The following is a 17,930-nucleotide window of genomic DNA, read 5'->3' on the forward strand; positions in this document are numbered from 1 at the left end:
TGTGTTAGGTAGAAAAAAAAAGAAAACATCCCATGTTGGTAAAGTTCTAAGTTTGGGGTTGCAAGAAGAAAAAGAAGAATTATGTTTGAATTTGTTCTAAGTATTTGATGTTGATCAATATGTTTTGATGTTCAATATTTGGATCAACCTTGTTTTTTGAGTCAAAGTTCTTTAATTTGATTCAAAGTTCCAAGTCTACAATTTCTTCAAAGTATTTGATGTTGTTGTCAATTTTGTCCAGAATTGGTTGTCTAAGATTGTTGATCAATTGTTGTTATTCAATTTGATATTGATCAAAGTTTGTTGTATGTTCTTTTGTTGATCGAAGTATTGTTGACTCAATATGTTCTTGATCAAACTTCACCGTGTGAAGGAATTGTTCAATTGTTTTGTGCCAAATCAAGTTTGGTAAAAGTTCTGCATCCAGATTTGTTTAATTCGATGTAAGTTATGTATGAAATTATGGTCATGTTGGTCTTTTTGATTTGTCTAGTTGGTATATGTTTTTCCATGTGAATAGTTCCTTTTAAAGTTGTAGATTTGGAACTATCCATTCTTTCATTGAATTGTTGTCTTGTTCCAGTTTTGAATCATTGTATTATTCCAAACATTCTTCAATGAATGCATTTCCCAGCCATATTCACTTGAATCAGTTTTGTATCATTCTGAACATTCCATTTTGAATTAGTGTATTGTTCTAGTTGTGGATCGTCGCTTGTGAGCCACTCCCATGAATCGGTGTTTCAATTTTGGCCGTTTTTGTAGATTCAAAAATTATTATCGTTGTCAGTGGTGAAGTCTTTTTGCAAACCGTTTCTTCCAATTAAAAATATTTAGCCAATTATTTCCATTCAGTGCAATTAGTAGCTAACCGACTAAGAATTTTGTCTAATATTTTCCAATATCAAGATCAGAGGCAACATTTGCATGTATCAAAATTTGATATGGAATCCTCCAGATTATATCAGAGTTACATCTTCATAACATACACAAGTCCAAAATCATTGACCTTCCTCAAAGTCGTTGACTTTTTCAACACACTATTTTTTTGTAGGTATGTTTACTTTTGCCAAAAATGTTGACTTTTGTATAAGGCATTGAGTTTTGTTAGAGTTAGAAGCATGAAAGTTAGAGTCAATGTATAAGTATCGAAAGCAGAGTCAGATTGGAGCGTGTCAATATCAGAAGTAGAGTCATATGTTAATATGTGAATATCAGAGGCAGAATCAATAATATGCTTGTGTTGAAGTAATTTTCAAAAATAGAGGCAATCATCAGAGTCAACATGAATAACCATTTCAAAGAGAAGTATGTTGCCTTTAGTCTGAGCGCATAATAATGAGTACTTTATTGCTAGTGAATGATGCACATTCAAAGTGTGTGTAGTTCATTGTCTTATTTCGTTTCCTCTAACTTTCGTGTTTTATTTGTTTCCTCTTATTGTTCTATTAGTGTGTCTCATTTGACTCTTGTTGTTTCCTCTAAACAGTGTGTTTCCTTTGATTCTTGTTGTATCCTCTGATTCTGGTGTATCCTCTTATTAATGTGTCTCTTTTGATTCTTGTTGTTTCCTCTTATCAGTTTGTGTTCTATGATTCTATTGGTTTCCTCTGATTTTACATGTTTCCTCTAATTTTATCAACTTCCTCTAATTTTATCAACTTCATCTGATTTTACTTGTTTCCTCTAATTTGTTCCTAGGTTTGGAATGTACTTGTTTGTTCTATTTTTCTGTACACTTAATTTAGAACACTAGTACATTAAATTGTTCTCACAAACTTCCTTTGTTATCAAAAAAACTAAAAAGGAATTGTTCTCAACAACCATCTTGGTTCTAACAACTATTACAAGCAAAAGTTTTTTGCTTCAAGTTTGTTCAGAAAACTCTAACTAGGTTTTTACTCACTATTGAAGAGATGATATAAATTCGAGAGTTTTTATAATGAAGCTATTTTCAAATGAATTTCAACAACATAATTTTTCTTTGTAATTGTTGATATTCAATTTAAAAACTTTTTAAGTTTTTTTATAGTCTATCTAAGGCCATAAAGTCATTACTCATAAGGACCTTATTTTTTCTCAAATATTTGGCATGATGTTGTAGTTGGTAGCAAGTCATACACAAGTGTGACAATGTTAAAATATCTAACATTGTCACTTCAAGTTTGAATTTTTCCTTTTGTCTAGCTTTGGTAGATCTTGGAAGTATCCGATGCACTCTTATCAAAGTCAATCTGTCAAAACAGGTGAGATTTGAGAGTAGAGGATCATCAAAGAGAATTTTCATCGACTAAATGTTTTGACTTCAATTTTGAACAAATGATGCATTATAACTCTAAGTAGATTCTCCGACTAGATTCTAGAGATGATCTTTTGTCAACTTCTTGTTGTAGAATGCTTTGGATAAGTTGACGAAGGTTTTTGTGTTTTCATATGCAAGCATTTGCAAATGCGTTGTTGTCTACGATCCTTCATTTCTTGAGTCTTGATGAGATGATTTTTATAACATGCACATTTAAGTAAATATTTCAAATAATAAATGATAAAATGTTCACATTTATTGGTTATTCTCAAAATTAATTAGGAGCTAGAACACCAAATCACTTTGGTCTAATGTTATTAATAGAATGGTCGGCATTTTAGTTAATTTTAGGAGCAAATGGAATTAATTAGGGTGAATAATTTTTTGTCCCAATAATATAAGACACTTGATTTTGGTTTGTGTAAAAAAATATTTTTTAATTTCACCACTATCATTTAAAATTCATCCACTTTAAGTCATTGCTAACATTTAGAAAATTATATCATATACCCCACATTTATATTTCTACCTCCACTATTTTATGCATACTATCTATTTTACTTTTTTATTTTTATTTTAAAAGATAAATTATTTTATACTCTACTAAATTCAATTTGAGTTATAGAAAATCTAAAAATTAACTTTTCCGAACATATTTGTGTATTGGAAAATATTTTTCAAATTTTCTAAAATACAAACGTTTACCTCAAAATATAAAGTTCGATTTTCTTTTTTATTTTGAAAAAGATAAAATTGAGTTTTTATTAAAATGTGAGGGTAAGAGTATAAATATAAAAATAGGAGATAATTTTTTTTAATATTTATCCATAGAAAAATGATGATGTAGCAAAGAGATTTTTAGTTCCCACAAGATTATTTAGTTCGGCAGCCTTAAATTAATAATTTTATTTTCCTTTACTAAAAATTATTCATTAATTATATTTGTGAATATAGTAATCATAATATACTAAGACATAAAGAGCCATTGTAATTTGTTGACAGGGTTAGATTGTTAGCATTTTTTAATATATTATGATGTACTTTTGTAATTTCTAAATTCTTCATGTAATTCATCTGCTTATAAATTAATTAATGTATTTTATATTTAAGAAGTATAGTATATGGTTTTGCCACTATGGATCAAAATTCGCCAGCATATGTACCCAACAACCAACACCCAACAACCAACAACCAACAACATCACAACCAAAAGCATAGTAGATCACGTGAAGGACAAATTAGCAATGTAATCAATATGCAAATGGGTCTCTTAATTTGTAATAGCGCTCGTCAAATAATTTTAATTTTTGTAAATATATTTTTGATATAATAAAATAATAATTAAAATAGTTTATGTGTAAATTTTTGTTATTAAATATTTTGATATAATAGTGTAATTGAATACATAGTTTATTTATGTTACTTTCACATTAATGTTATTTTTCTTGTGATTGATTTGCAAATAAAATTTTGTCAGTAATAAATTTGTGAGTAATAGTAATTATACATTAACAAATTAATTCATAAAAGATTTAAATTTCATAGAAAAATTAATTTGTATTGTGATGACATTGATATTAGATTAATACAAATGAGTCAAATATATTGGTTTTATAACTTCTATCCTTAGGAAATTTTATACAATATTATCAACAAGATTATCTAATTCTTTCCTAAGTGATGAATTAATATCAAAACCAAATTGTTTAATATTAATTCCTATTTTAACAGTAAAAGATTCAAACAGTTTATTCAAAGCGGAATTTCACAATCACATGCAAGATCAATATAAAAAGCAAAGAGAGAGAGGAAATAGTGCACCAGGAGATTTTTATACTGGTTCGGCTATCACTTTGATAACCTACATCCAGTCCTGAAATCTATAACAGATTTCAGCCTTTCACTAGAATGATTTGAGGAATTTTTTTACAGACTTTCCAACGTCATAACCTATCCATCAAACTCACTCTAGCGAGATCAAGCTGAGGTTTCTTTTAGATGAACACAAGCATCCTAAAAGTTAACCACCAGTGTAACACTACTGGATTTCTCAAAACAATTACAGAAAGTTCTTTCAAAAAGAAACAAAAAGAAAACTAAGAAGAAGTGACTCAATCACAATGAAAAAATCTCACACAAGGTAGTTTGCCAATGAGTATTTGTGAGATATAACAATTTTTCTCTCAATGTGTATGTTTTCAGTTTTCTGTGTTTATGAAAAAGTGTTATATTTTTTTAAAAGATTGTGATTGAATCAATTTATAGTTTCAGAAAAAACAACATATAAATCGATTTCGTAATCGATTTCATTAAAGTTTGATACCAGCTTAATCGATTACCTAATCGATTATCGCGTATCTTGTTTTTCTTGAATCTTGGAAATATAAGAACTAATCGATTTCCTAATCGATTCTTTTAATGCACTTATCATAAACTAATACTCAGTTTGTATCAGAATCGATTGACTAATCGATTATACTTGTTTTGTTCAAACAACGAGATCAAAACAATCGATTACTCATTCAATTCATTTATTAACATAATCGATTTGACAATGGGCTAAATTCTCCCTGTAACTTAGACATTTTACTTCAATCGATTTGGCTTGTTAAAGTAGCTTAGCTATTTAGTTAAAATCGATGTGCCAACCGATTATGCAATATGTTTCTGATAAATGATTAACCAATTCATTCTTTCAATTGATTACCTAATCAATTAATGCAAAGCTTGCAACTTAAGAAACATCTATCAATCGATTATCTAATCGATTAGTGCAAAGCTTGCAACTTAAGGAACTTATTTCAATTGATTGTCCAATCGATTTCGTTGATCACAGAACACATGTCTAATAAAAAAACATTTTCATAATCGATTTGCCAATCGATTGACTCAGTATGAACCTGGTTCTGTGAATCACAAAATCGATTACTCAATTGATGTGCAAATCGATTGTCCAATTGATTTGTTTAAACACAGAACACAGGTTTTGATAAAAACCTTTAAGTAATCGATTTCCCAATCGATTAACTTAGTGAAACCTTTATTCTGTGAGTTAGACAATCGATTGCTCAATTGATTTATTACTTGATTGATTAAAACTTATTTTATGATTTCATTGGCAAATACTATATGAGAAATCATTATGATTAAGTCTACCTAATCGACACTATTAACACTAGACACTTTTATACATCAGTCTTCAAGCCTTGTAGGACATCATCCATCTTTGCTTGATTGCTTGAGTTCCAAGTTTTGTCCAAGTGTGTAGTGTTTGATTATTTGCCTGAAATGTTTCTCAATTCAAATCATTAGATCAATTAAATAATGCATATACATTGTATGTTTGGAAATTATATCAAAATCATGATCAAGGAGGCATATGTCTTACAAAATATTAAGTCAATATATCACATTATAATCTCTAACAATAAAAGTTTATTCAAAGACTACTTGAATTGATATTTTACAATGTCAAATAATTTATAAAATTTAAAGATTAATTTAATTAACACTTTTAATTTTAGGGATTGATTTGTTCACACAATCATTAAAACCATATTTCTTTGTATAGTTTCTTCTTCTAATCTCACTTTTCTATTTCAGTCTTTTCTCTTTAAGGTTTTTATTTATTTTTATCTATATTATACTTTTTTTTTAATCTTTTGAAGGTCATATTTTTGCCGGATGAATTTTTTGCCTAATTAAAAAAATAATTGTTAATTTAATAAATAAATAAAAATTATATTAACAAAATCAAAGTTAATACGATTGAGTAGATATGTCAAAATAAATAATATATTATATTATTTTAACAACTTCCTCATATTTTGTGGATTAATTAACAATTTAATTCTATTTTATTAGCAACTCTCCTATTTTCTCTCCAAATAAAAAAAAAAGTAAAATAATAATAAAAATAATAACACACAAGTGGTGCGAGTGTGAGAAAAATCAAGTTATACATATGCATTATTCACATGTGATAAGAGCATGTTCTAACATAAAATATAATTATTGGAGGTTTATACTTGATGTGTACAAAGTGACAATGGTATTAAAAGTCTACGACTAAACGTTCAAACATATATCAAACAAATGATATTGGTTAGAATATAAATGCGTTAAGGTGTGTCAATCTGCAAATTCAAATGCGAAGAATAAAAAAAGTATTGCCCAAAGAGAAAACATATTAGAACATAAATGGACAAAAAAACGTACCAAGAAAGTGCAAATTATGTTGGATCTCTGGTCATACTAAAAATATTGTCTAAACGCTCACACATCTACTTAAATTTATGCTTTTTTTTTTTGGCTAAATTGAATATGTGGTCCCTTAATTTAATTTAAGTTAATGTTTTAGTCACTTATTATTTATTTATCAGATCCAAATTAAAAATAACCGAAAATTGTTAACAAAATATAATTAAGATGTTAAATATAACATGTTATTTATTTTAACAGATCTGTCCAACCGCATTAACTTTGATGTATTTGTTTTTATTAAATTAATTTTATTAATATAATTTTGTTTTTTTAAATTAAAAATTATTCATTTATTAAAATAAAAAATTAAATCCGTCTTCACACGAGCTCTTAAAGATAAAAAAAAAATATAACATGTAATAGAAAAAAAGAATACAAATGCAAAAAAAAAACACCACTTCAATGATCACCTCCACAACATTGTGCAGAAACTCAAACCCAAAAAAATTCTAAATTTTGAACAAAAATTAACCAAACCCAGACCTCCAACAAAAATCTAAAATTTCATTAAAACAAAACCACCAATCTCAGATCTAAAATCAGAAATGATCGTGTTTGATATTTTCACCATTTGATTTAAAACCAGTCTCAGATCTAACACTAATCTCAGATCCAAACTAAGAGTAACTCAAAAGGATTGAGTATTTTGTTGTTATGATAGTTTTTATTTCTTCATTGTTGTAGATTATTGTGTTAGATGATGTGGGAAGCAATGGGTTTTGTTGAAAAATGGTGAAGATAGAACATAGGTATAGTGACTTGTTTTGAAGGACATGGTTTGAACGATTTTGTTGAATAAGATGAAGCAATGAGTTTTGATGAAGATACGTGTTTGAAGATTCTAGACTTGGATGAAGGGAAAGGGAAATAAAATATTTTATTTATTTATTTATTTATTATTTTTTACTACAAAAATGTTGCGTCAAATATTAAAGAATGCCACATCAATCAAAATTGCTGACTATGCTTGTCGGATCATATATTTTTTATGGATACATATGTCTTTATATTACAGACATGAAATAAAAATTATATTTTTTCCATGAACTAAAATCATATTTTACTGAAAATTTATTGATCTAATTAACTTACTATTTACTTTGTTTTAAATGACATATAAAATAAGTTAAATAATTAATTTTTATAAAATTTTATTTTTAATTCATATAAAAAAGTTGTATTTTTTAGTCTGATACTAATATTTTTTAATCTCCATTGAAACATCAACATGTATATTAAGTGACTTAGGTATATTAATAATATCATAAAAAAAAATTCATAAAAGATGAGTTTAAAATTCAATTATTGATCTGTATTTTCGTTAATTTTATTTTGAAGTTATAAAATTTAAATTGTTTTGTTTAATTTGTTTGAAAATTAAAAAATTTCAAATTTTTGCGAAATGCAATTTTTATAATATTTTAAATATAATTCAAAAAATATAAAATGAAAGAACAATTAAATATGTACTTTTTTCAACAAAGACTAAAATTTCAAGCATAATAAACTTATCAGGACTACTAAATATGATTTTTTTTTTTTGACACTAAAATTTAAATTTAATTTTTTTTTTTAAATTTAAAATTTATTTAACTTATACAAAAACCTAATTTTTGTTATTTTAAAAATATTCTTATAATATTTATTAAGTTTGTATTTTCCAAAAAATATTTTTACTATTTTCGATGGAAGTTAGTTTAGTTCCAACCTCAATAAATAAGAATTTGGACCATTCTTCTTCATTAAGTGGGCAATATCTCTACTCCTAAAATAATTCTAAGATGAACTTTTCAATATGGATTTTTCTATTAGTTGGTAAAAGTATTTACTCCAAGGAAAAGACAAAAAAACAAGCTGTCCATAAATTTCCTCTAACGAGGATATTAAAGTAATACATATATTTAGATAAAAGAAAAATATTATTAATTTTCATAAAATATATAATTATAATGAAGAAATAAATTCAAAATACATAAGAACTTTTATAAATTATAATTGTTCTCTATAAGATTTAATATTTTAAAAATATTAAATGATTTTTTTGACTAATCAATAACTTTTTTTTATTGTCAACACTATCAAATATGTTATTCTTTATATATATGTAACTAACAAATCATTCAAGAATCCATCCTCCATATGATTGTATATTCTATTTTTCACAAAATTCATAGTAGAGAGAAATCTTTCAATAATTGCAGTTGCCATAAACAAAATCAAAATTAACTTTAAAAATAAATATATAATTAACTATACAATATGAAAGATTTTCTCTGTGAGGGCAAGAGCCCTACTAGATATAGAGTGGATCCACCCCTGCAAAAAGCTAATAGTATTTATTCTATTTTGGTTTTCAATGTGAGCAAGGTTGACACGTCAAATGTTAAAAGACGAAAAATAAATATAAAAAATATATGATGAAAAATATTTAAGCATATTATTATTGAATCATTATAGGCTAAGTTTAGTTTAGTTCAAATAAAAAGGTAAAATTTTGTTGACTAAATACAAATTACAAAATTCATGTAAAGTATATTTAAATATGATAATATTTAGAAAACTATCCAATTTTAAATGCAAAGCATCTGTGTCTTCAATAATTTTAAATATTTTTCATTTAATAGAATTAGTTTGTTCAAGATTTTAGTTTTCTTTGAAGAGTTCCTACTTATGCTTTGACAAATAAATAAACAATATTTTTTAGGCTTAATTTTAGTTTGACCTCCTATTTTACTTGACTCACGGAATTAGTCCTCTATATTGTTTTCCCTAATTTTGGTCTTAGTCAAATTTTTTGTCCCAAATTTAATGACGTTTAAGTCGACGTGTCCATGTAGATTATTAATATTATTTCATTATGCCAAGTTATTGAAAAAGACATTATAACTCTCAACTAAACAAACCTTACGAATGTTTTTTAAAACACTTTATTGAAAAACACATAACAACAAAACAAAATTCAAATCAAATTGAAAAAAAAAATTAGAATCAAACTAAAAAGATATGAAACATATACTAGTAGAACCTTAAAACACATACGACCGTTTCTTCTTCTCCTACTCTCATTTGTTTCGTTTCTCCTTCCATTTTTAGTTTCGATTTCGGTTTCTAATGCAAGAAGTAGTGGTGACCCTCACACTTTTTGATAGATGTCAAAAGATGGGTGAGACTGTAGAAGCAAAGTATAGGATCAAAATGATTAATGAAGAATGTTAACAGTTAATCTCTTGCATATATCTAAAGGGAATTCAATTGATTGGGGAGTTTAAATGCATATATATGAACATTCTTTAATTTGTTATTTTATCCATCTAGAAAACCTAGGATTTGTTCTAAAGGTTTCTCATCATAAAAAAATGGGAGATTGTTGAGGTGAAAACCTTTTTAATATGTGTTTTATTGACAACAAATCTTATTAAATAAATGTTAAGTTTTCTAAATGGTAATCTACTAATGTTTGAACTTGAATTTTTGTTGAAAGAACAAGAATTACATAGTGGACAAGCTTGAAGTCACTCACGTGAACAAGTGCATTGCATCAACTCAACAATGAAAACAACATCATAAGATTACAATAGTAGCATCATAAGCTTCATGAAGATATTTGAAATTGACTATCATTTGAACCATAAGAGCTTTAACTAAGGATGAGAAAGTCACAATAGATTTCAAGATAATTCTACAATGATGGTTCATCAACACGAAGACAAGTATAGTTGCACATATAAAATTGAACATATGTGGAACGTACAATAGAGGATGCAACTTGTTACCACACTATTGCAAGTAGTGTACTTAGCCATCATAAAGAATTGAGAAGCCTAATTCATAAAATTAAATATGACTATCCTTATGTTGAGAATGATCATACAATATTTTTCATCTCAATCACACATAATGCTTGGAATAAGTCAAGAAAAATTATGGGTCAAGATGTGTCTATATGAAAGTTAGATGATAAAATATCCAAATTCGAGAACAAATCTGAGGATGAATATTCTTCACAATCTCAGATCTGTGGATAAATATTTATCAAAATTTTCATCTCACAATTATTGAAAAATTAACTTTCATAAAAGTATAATAGAACACAAGTTGACAATATACTATTTAAGGTTTATGAAAAGTAAAAGAAGAAGTGACATCATATCAATCACGTACTCTTACGTGGGGGATACAAATCTTCATCCTTGAACTTAACATAATATGAGGATGAAATCTCGAAAAAATCATCCTCTCATATATAAAAGTGAGGTCTTATGTGAACAATACAAATACACTATGTCAACATTGTTCGAATTTGTACAAAAGTATTTCAAGTAAGACAAGTACATTAATAGTGATTTTCAAGGTTTTGGAAATAAGAAGGAACTTTCTCACCCATAATAGATTAAGAGGATAATAAGAATGTATTTTACAAATCATATTCTAGAAGGTTACCTAAAAAGTACAAAAGGTATCAGCATGTTTACACCAAATTCCAATAGTCATATATTGGAAAGAAAGACATACAATCATATCTCGAAGACTTACATAGATTCGAGGATGATCATCCATGTGTTGAAGTAAAAACCTTTTTGATATATTTTTTAATGATAACAAACCTTATGAAATAAATGATAAGTTTTTTAAATGGTGATCTATTGATGTTAGCATTTGAGTTTTTTGTTGAAAGAACATAAGTGGTTAAACTTGAAGCTACTAACATAAAAAAATGCATTACATCAAATCAATAATGAAAGAACCAACGTAACATCAAAAGATTACACTAGTAGCATCTTAGGCTTCATGAAGATATTCGAAGTTGACTATCATTTGAACCATAAAAGCTTTAAATGAGAGAATGAGAAAGTCATCATAACTTTTAAGATAATGCAACATTGATGAGTTATCAACAAGAATACAAGTATAGTTGCACTTGTAGAATTGAACATATATGGAACGTACAACAAATGATGTAATTTGTTACCACACCATTTCAAGTAATATACTTAACCATAATAAAGAATTTAAGAGCCTAATTCATAAATATAAATATAATTATCCTCAAGCCGATGATGATCATCGAAATGTGTTGTATCTCAATCATACATAAAAACTCTTTGAAGAAGTCAAGAAGAATTATGGGTCAAGATGTGTCTATATGAAGATTAAAGGATGAAATATCCAGATTTGAGGATACATTTAAGGATGAATATTTTTCATAATCTCATATCCGAGGATAAACTCGAGGACGAATATTCATGACAAACTCAGGTCCGAGGATGAATATTCTTCACAATCTTAGTTCTGAGGATAAATATTTATCAAAGTTTTTATCTCACAATTATTGAAAAAGTAATTGCCATAAAAGTACAACATGACAAAAGTTGATAAATTGTTCACACTATTCAAGGTTTACCAAAAGTAAACGTAGAAGTGACATCACATCAATTACATACTTTTATGTGGGAGATAAGAACTTTCTTTTCTGCCTTTAACATAACCTAAGGACAAACTTGTAAAACGCATGTGTTTGATGAAGACAAAGACCAAGAAATTTGATCAAAGCAACAAAGCTCAAAAAGAAGTCCAAATAGCATGTGTCAACTATAATCAAACATATTAAATGTTTAAATAAATGTAAAGGTACATAATACAAGCAATAATTCAAAAGTACATGAGAACCATTCATCTTTGCATATGCATAAAAAGGTTTTTCGTTACATTAACAATGATTAAAATTGAAGTTTTTGACAAACAACAATATCGTATTCGAATACAACATATTGTATTCGAATACAGATGATAAGTCAGTAGCAAAAACTTGACATCTGTATTCGACTACGAGGTGCTGTAGTCGAATACAAGTGCTAAGTCAGTAGCTCAGACTACACATCTGTATTCGACTACAACTTGATGTAGTCGAATACAAACTGCAAGTCAGTAACAAAATACACTTATTCGACTACATGACCTTTGTATTCGAATACAAGATGAAAATTTTGAATAAATCTGAACATTATAAGAAGTGTATTCGAATACATACATACTGTATTCGAATACACCTGGAAATAATGCAATTTTTCAGATATGAAATGGCTCTAGATCATTGCATTTGTTCATCAAAACTCTTGGAACAATGGCCACCTATATGAAGTGATGTCTATGGAGTATAAATATCCCATAGTTTCAGATTAGTGGACACACAATCCTACTACCAAACCTTGAACAACTTTGAACAAATTTCTGATTTATTTTCAAAGTTATTTTTTTCTTATTTCAAGTACTTGCATTACATTTCCATATCATTGAGAAAGGTTCTCAAAGTACTCTTGAAATAATCTTGGACTGATATCATTAAACCATTCTTATTCTTATTCCAAATCAAATTACATTGTTTGTAAAATAAAGTAGCACTTTCTTAAAGTAGTCTAATCTAAGATAGTGGTGTGCTATATGGAAAGTTTTGTTAGAAGTTTGTAGCAGAGATCCTAGGGTGGGATTTGTACATTTTCTGACAATAGTGGAAAAATCTCTTGTAGTGTGCAATAGGACTGGATGTACCATTGGTCATAAAGGGAACCAGGATAATATCTTTGTATTCATTATTTTTCTGCCATTTATCTTGTTCATACATTATCTTAAATCAGAAAAATAAATCACCAAATCTATAAAAACAAAAAAAATTTCTAAACACCTAATTCACCCCCTCCCCCTCTTAGGTGCACCTCTGTTCTTACAAAACTCGGAAAAAAAATCATCTTTTCATATATAAAAATGAGATTTTATGTGAATAGTGCAAAAACACTATGTCAACATTGTTCAAATTTCAAGGTATTGGAAACAAGAAGGAACTTTCTCATCCATAATAGATCAAGAGGATAATAAAAATGTATTTTACAAATCATATTCAAGAAGGTTACCTAAAAGGTAAAAAAGGTGTCAACATGTTTACACCAAATTCCAGTGACCGCATATTGGAAAGAAAGACATACAATCATCTCTCAAAGACTTAGATAGATCCGAGGACGATCATCCATGAACAACCTTAAAATCAATTACATTAGAGGATGAATACAATCTCAAGATGAGGATAGATGTAGAGGATATCCTCATAACAAATTTGACATAATCAGAAAAGTACAATGGGTACAAAAAGGTGATGTACTTGACATGAAGGGTAGACTGGTCAAAGTGGTTGGAAAAGGGAAAGAAAAAAGAAATAATCCAATCAAGACCCAATTGAATAAAAACTCCATCCACATATTTAAATTAGATCTCAGGACAGATGCAGATGATCAGTGAAAGTATAAATGTATAAAATGTGGTGTCCTTTACTTGTAAGGCAAGCCACTTCAAATTGTTGGGAAAAGGAAAAGGAAAAGGAAAAGAAAAAATCATCGTTCACATAAAGAAGAATGAAAGCTTCATCCTCATACTAACCAGATTCGAGGATGAACCACTATTGTCATCCTCTGAGCATACGTAACACGATGATAAAGGCTAAATGGTAGTTTTGCAAATAAAAACAAGTCAAAGGAAACTCAACAAAGTCTCTAACAACTATATTTTGCTAACCCATATGTTTGAAGCTCCAAAGGAAAGTATAAACATATAAGTATTAATCTTCAAACATCAAGAGAATCATTTACAAGAAAACATATAAGTTGTTCAGCTTATCATCATTCTTTTTATTCTACACACTCTTCCAAACTTAAACAGACATTATGATCATTTTTATTGAGTGTGCTATATACAACTTCGCATTATTATCTTATCTTAAGAAAGTTTTAATTTGATCCCAAACAAATCAAACACATCATAAACTTGAGTTATTTTGTAAGCCTGTCGAGGCTAGTAAAAATACAATGTTGTAAGCCTAGTGAGGCTAAGAAAATACATAGTTGAAAAGGTGCATATTAGAGGACGACTTTTTGAGCACTAGTGAAAATCTTACAAAGTTGTGAGGATTGGAGAAGCCTATATTAGGTGAACCAGTATAAATTCTATGTGTGAATCTTCTTAAGCTTTACTCTTTTTATATTTGTTTTATTCACACCATTACACACTTATCACAAATATTTCAAACTCATATTCTTCTTCTTTAGATCATTTTTAATAAGAGGAGGATTATTTTTCATCTAACCATCCTCACTCCAAAGACAACTTGAGAGGATAATATTAGTTCATAAACTAAATCTATAAAGGGTCACAATTCAACTCCCATTCTCGTGACATTCACTTTTATTTCACCACGAACATCCTTAAAATAAGTTACATAAGCGGATGAATATAGTTTCAAGATGACGATAGACGTAGAGGATATCCTTATAACAAATATGACACACACAGAAAAGTACAAGGGGTACAAAAAGGCGATGTACTTGACATGAAGGATAGACTGGTCAAAGTGGTTGGAAAAGGGAAAGCAAAAAGAAATAATCATATCAAGACTTAATAAAATAAAAACTCCATCCTCATATTTAAATCATATATGACGAGGGACCATATCAATCATCCTCTTAGCATACTTAATACGAGGATAAAGGCTGAAGAACAGTTTTGCAAATTAAGAAAAGTCCAAAGAAACATAGAAAAGTTTCCAACAACTAAGACTCAATAAAATAGAAGCTTCATCCTCCTACTTAAACCAAATCTAAGGACAAACCATAACAATCATTCTCTCAGCATACTTAACACGAGAATAATGGTTGAATGACAGTTTTGCAAATAAAAACAAGTCCAAGGAAACTTAGCAAAGTTTCCGACCACTATATTTTGCTAAGTCATATGTTTGAAGCTCAAAAGGAAACTATAAGTATAGAAGTATTAATCTTCAAACAACAAGAGAATGATCTACAAGCAAAATATCTAAGTTATTCAGCTTATCGTCATTCTCTTCATTCTACACACACTCTTCCAACCTTTACCAGATTATGAGGATCATTTTTATTAAGTATGTTATATACAACTTCATATAACTATCTTATCTTAGAAAGCTGTAATGTGATCCCAAACAAATCAAACACATCATAAATGAGAGGATAGTCGAAACTAAGAATGATGAAAATTTTAAAATCATTCAAGATTTGCAGCAAAAAACTCTGAACGAGAGGATAGTAGAAACTCATCCTTATCCTCCATAAATTCAAAGAGAAAATATTGTCTTCAAAAATAAAGTTGAAGAACTCAAAAACGATATAAATAACTTTGTAAAATCCACTAAGACCTTTAAAAATATTTTGGGATCTCAAGGTGAAATATTTAATAAAGTTGGGATTGGTTTTGAATGTTCTCAAAAACAAAAACTTAATGAAAATTTATTTTTACTTCAAAATATTTTGATTAAAAGAAAATCTTCTCATTGCAAAAAAAATTGGATACCTTTATAAAGATTGCTACTTCAAGAAAAATGTTGAGAAAGCATTGTGGAAAAAAAATCTTCTCATTGTAAAAAGAATGTGTTCTTATTGTGGAAAGCATGACAATTTTGAATCTTCATGTTTCCATAAGTAGAAAACCTCTACAAAGAGAAACACTAACCAATAGTGACCAAAATTACTATGGGTACCGAAATCATTACTAACTTGTGATGTTGAAATGTCCTCTTAGTAATCAAGAAAAAGCATTGGTACATGGGCAATAGAGACTCAAGACATATGCTTTGAGACAGATAGTGCTTCATCTCATTGAAAAAATATATCGAGGATTTGTAATCTTTGGAAATCATGACAAAGAGTAAATAAAAGGTACATGTATCATTAATGAAAATAATTTTCTTAAAATTGAAGATATTCTATATGTAGAAAGTTTAAAATATAACTTTCTCAACATGTGTCATCTTTGCCACGATGGCTTTTAAGTTATATTCAAACTCTACACGTGTGAGGTAAAACAAACATCCTCGTGAAAGAATAATTTTCCTAGATCTAGGAAAAATAATATTTTTGTTTTATATTTAAATGATTTGTCGTCCAAATCATGTGTTATTTATATTGAAAGTGAAAAATGATTTTGACATTAAAAAGAGTTGGTCATGTAAGTATGAAAAATATTGCAAAATCAGCCAAACTTGATCTAGTGAAAGTTGTTCCAAAAAATTAGTTTCAAAAAGGAGAAAAGTTTGTGAAGTATGTGTGAGCGGACAACAAGTCAAGATTATTCTTTATTTCAAAAGATAATTTCAACAAAAAAAAACTCTTGAATTACTTCATAATGGTATATTCAGTTCAATCAAAGCTACAAGTTTTGGAGAAAAGAAATATGATTTTGTAATAATTGATGATTATTTAGGATTTACTTGGATTCTATTTGTAAAGCATAAGTATGATTTATTTGAGGACATCCTCTCATAATGTTGATCCTTAAAAGATAAACAAGAAAATTTATCTTTTTTTCTTTCTTTCTTTCTTCCTTTATCCTTTTTTGTTGTTGTTTAATATGTTTGTGTTTTGCAATTATAGTTTTTATGTTTCTTGTCTCTGTTTTGAAACATATACTATTTATTTATTTATTTTAATTTTCCTGTATGTGTATGAATGCTTATGTTACTATTTATGTATATTTGTTTCTTGTGTTAATATTCTATATGTGCTTCTTTATTTATTTATTTATTTATTATTATTATTATTATATTTGTGTATCATACATTTGTTATTTTATCACCCTCTTTATATGGATATTTTTTTATATTAGTTTAATATAAAAAAAGAAATAGAAAACTTAATTTTATTATCTTATTTCTCTTAAAAAATTTATTTCCTTTCTCACACTAGTTTCTCATAACATAAGCGTTTTTCTATGTTATCTTCATTGTTTGATATATGTAATATTTTTATCTTTTAACTTTTAATAATTTAAATTTTTAGCTTTATTTTTATCTTCTAATATTTTTATTTTTTAGCTTTAGAGGGGGGGGGAGGGGGTTGAATAGAGATATTGTACTTTTCTTTTAAAATTGTATACTTTGTAAGATGATAGAAGATAGATTTTAGAGGATAAAAGTTTGGAACTGAAATATGAGTTAGACAAAATAAAGAGAAAAGAGTATAGAAAATGACCCACCCAAATTTATATTGGTATAAGTGTATGACTCTTTCACTCTAATAAACTTTCTAAGAGGATGATTTCTAAGATATAGTTGAGAACAGTAGAAAGTATTGTTAGAGGATAAGTGAGCTCTTCACAACTTTTAATCTTTCTCTTTTGTATGTATTTTGTTGTGTTTGATGAAGATAAGTTCATCTCAATTTATAGATGTGATGATTCTTCAATTATAAAGAGAAGTACAAAGTATCCGTTTGAGTTTTGGATAATTGTCCATGGTGTTTATTTGGAATTGAAAATATGCCATCCATATGTCCTTGTAAGACAAAAGCTAGGA

The 17,930-nt window shown here is 27.7% G+C and overlaps 1 protein-coding gene across 1 annotated transcript in view; it reads left to right on the forward strand.

The window, feature by feature from the left end:
- LOC101497945 (transcription factor MYB14-like) overlaps positions 1–7,420 on the forward strand; it is a 41,821-nt gene extending 34,401 nt beyond the window's left edge. The window contains exon 4 of the mRNA XM_073366823.1: positions 7,404–7,420. Coding sequence (XP_073222924.1) covers positions 7,404–7,410 — 7 coding nt within the window. The 3' untranslated portion in view covers positions 7,411–7,420. The remainder of the gene's footprint in view (positions 1–7,403) is intronic.
- Positions 7,421–17,930: the final 10,510 nt, after the last annotated feature.

The sequence above is a fragment of the Cicer arietinum genome, chromosome 4, assembly GCF_000331145.2.
Source record: "Cicer arietinum cultivar CDC Frontier isolate Library 1 chromosome 4, Cicar.CDCFrontier_v2.0, whole genome shotgun sequence".
Classification (NCBI taxonomy): Eukaryota; Viridiplantae; Streptophyta; class Magnoliopsida; order Fabales; family Fabaceae; genus Cicer; species Cicer arietinum.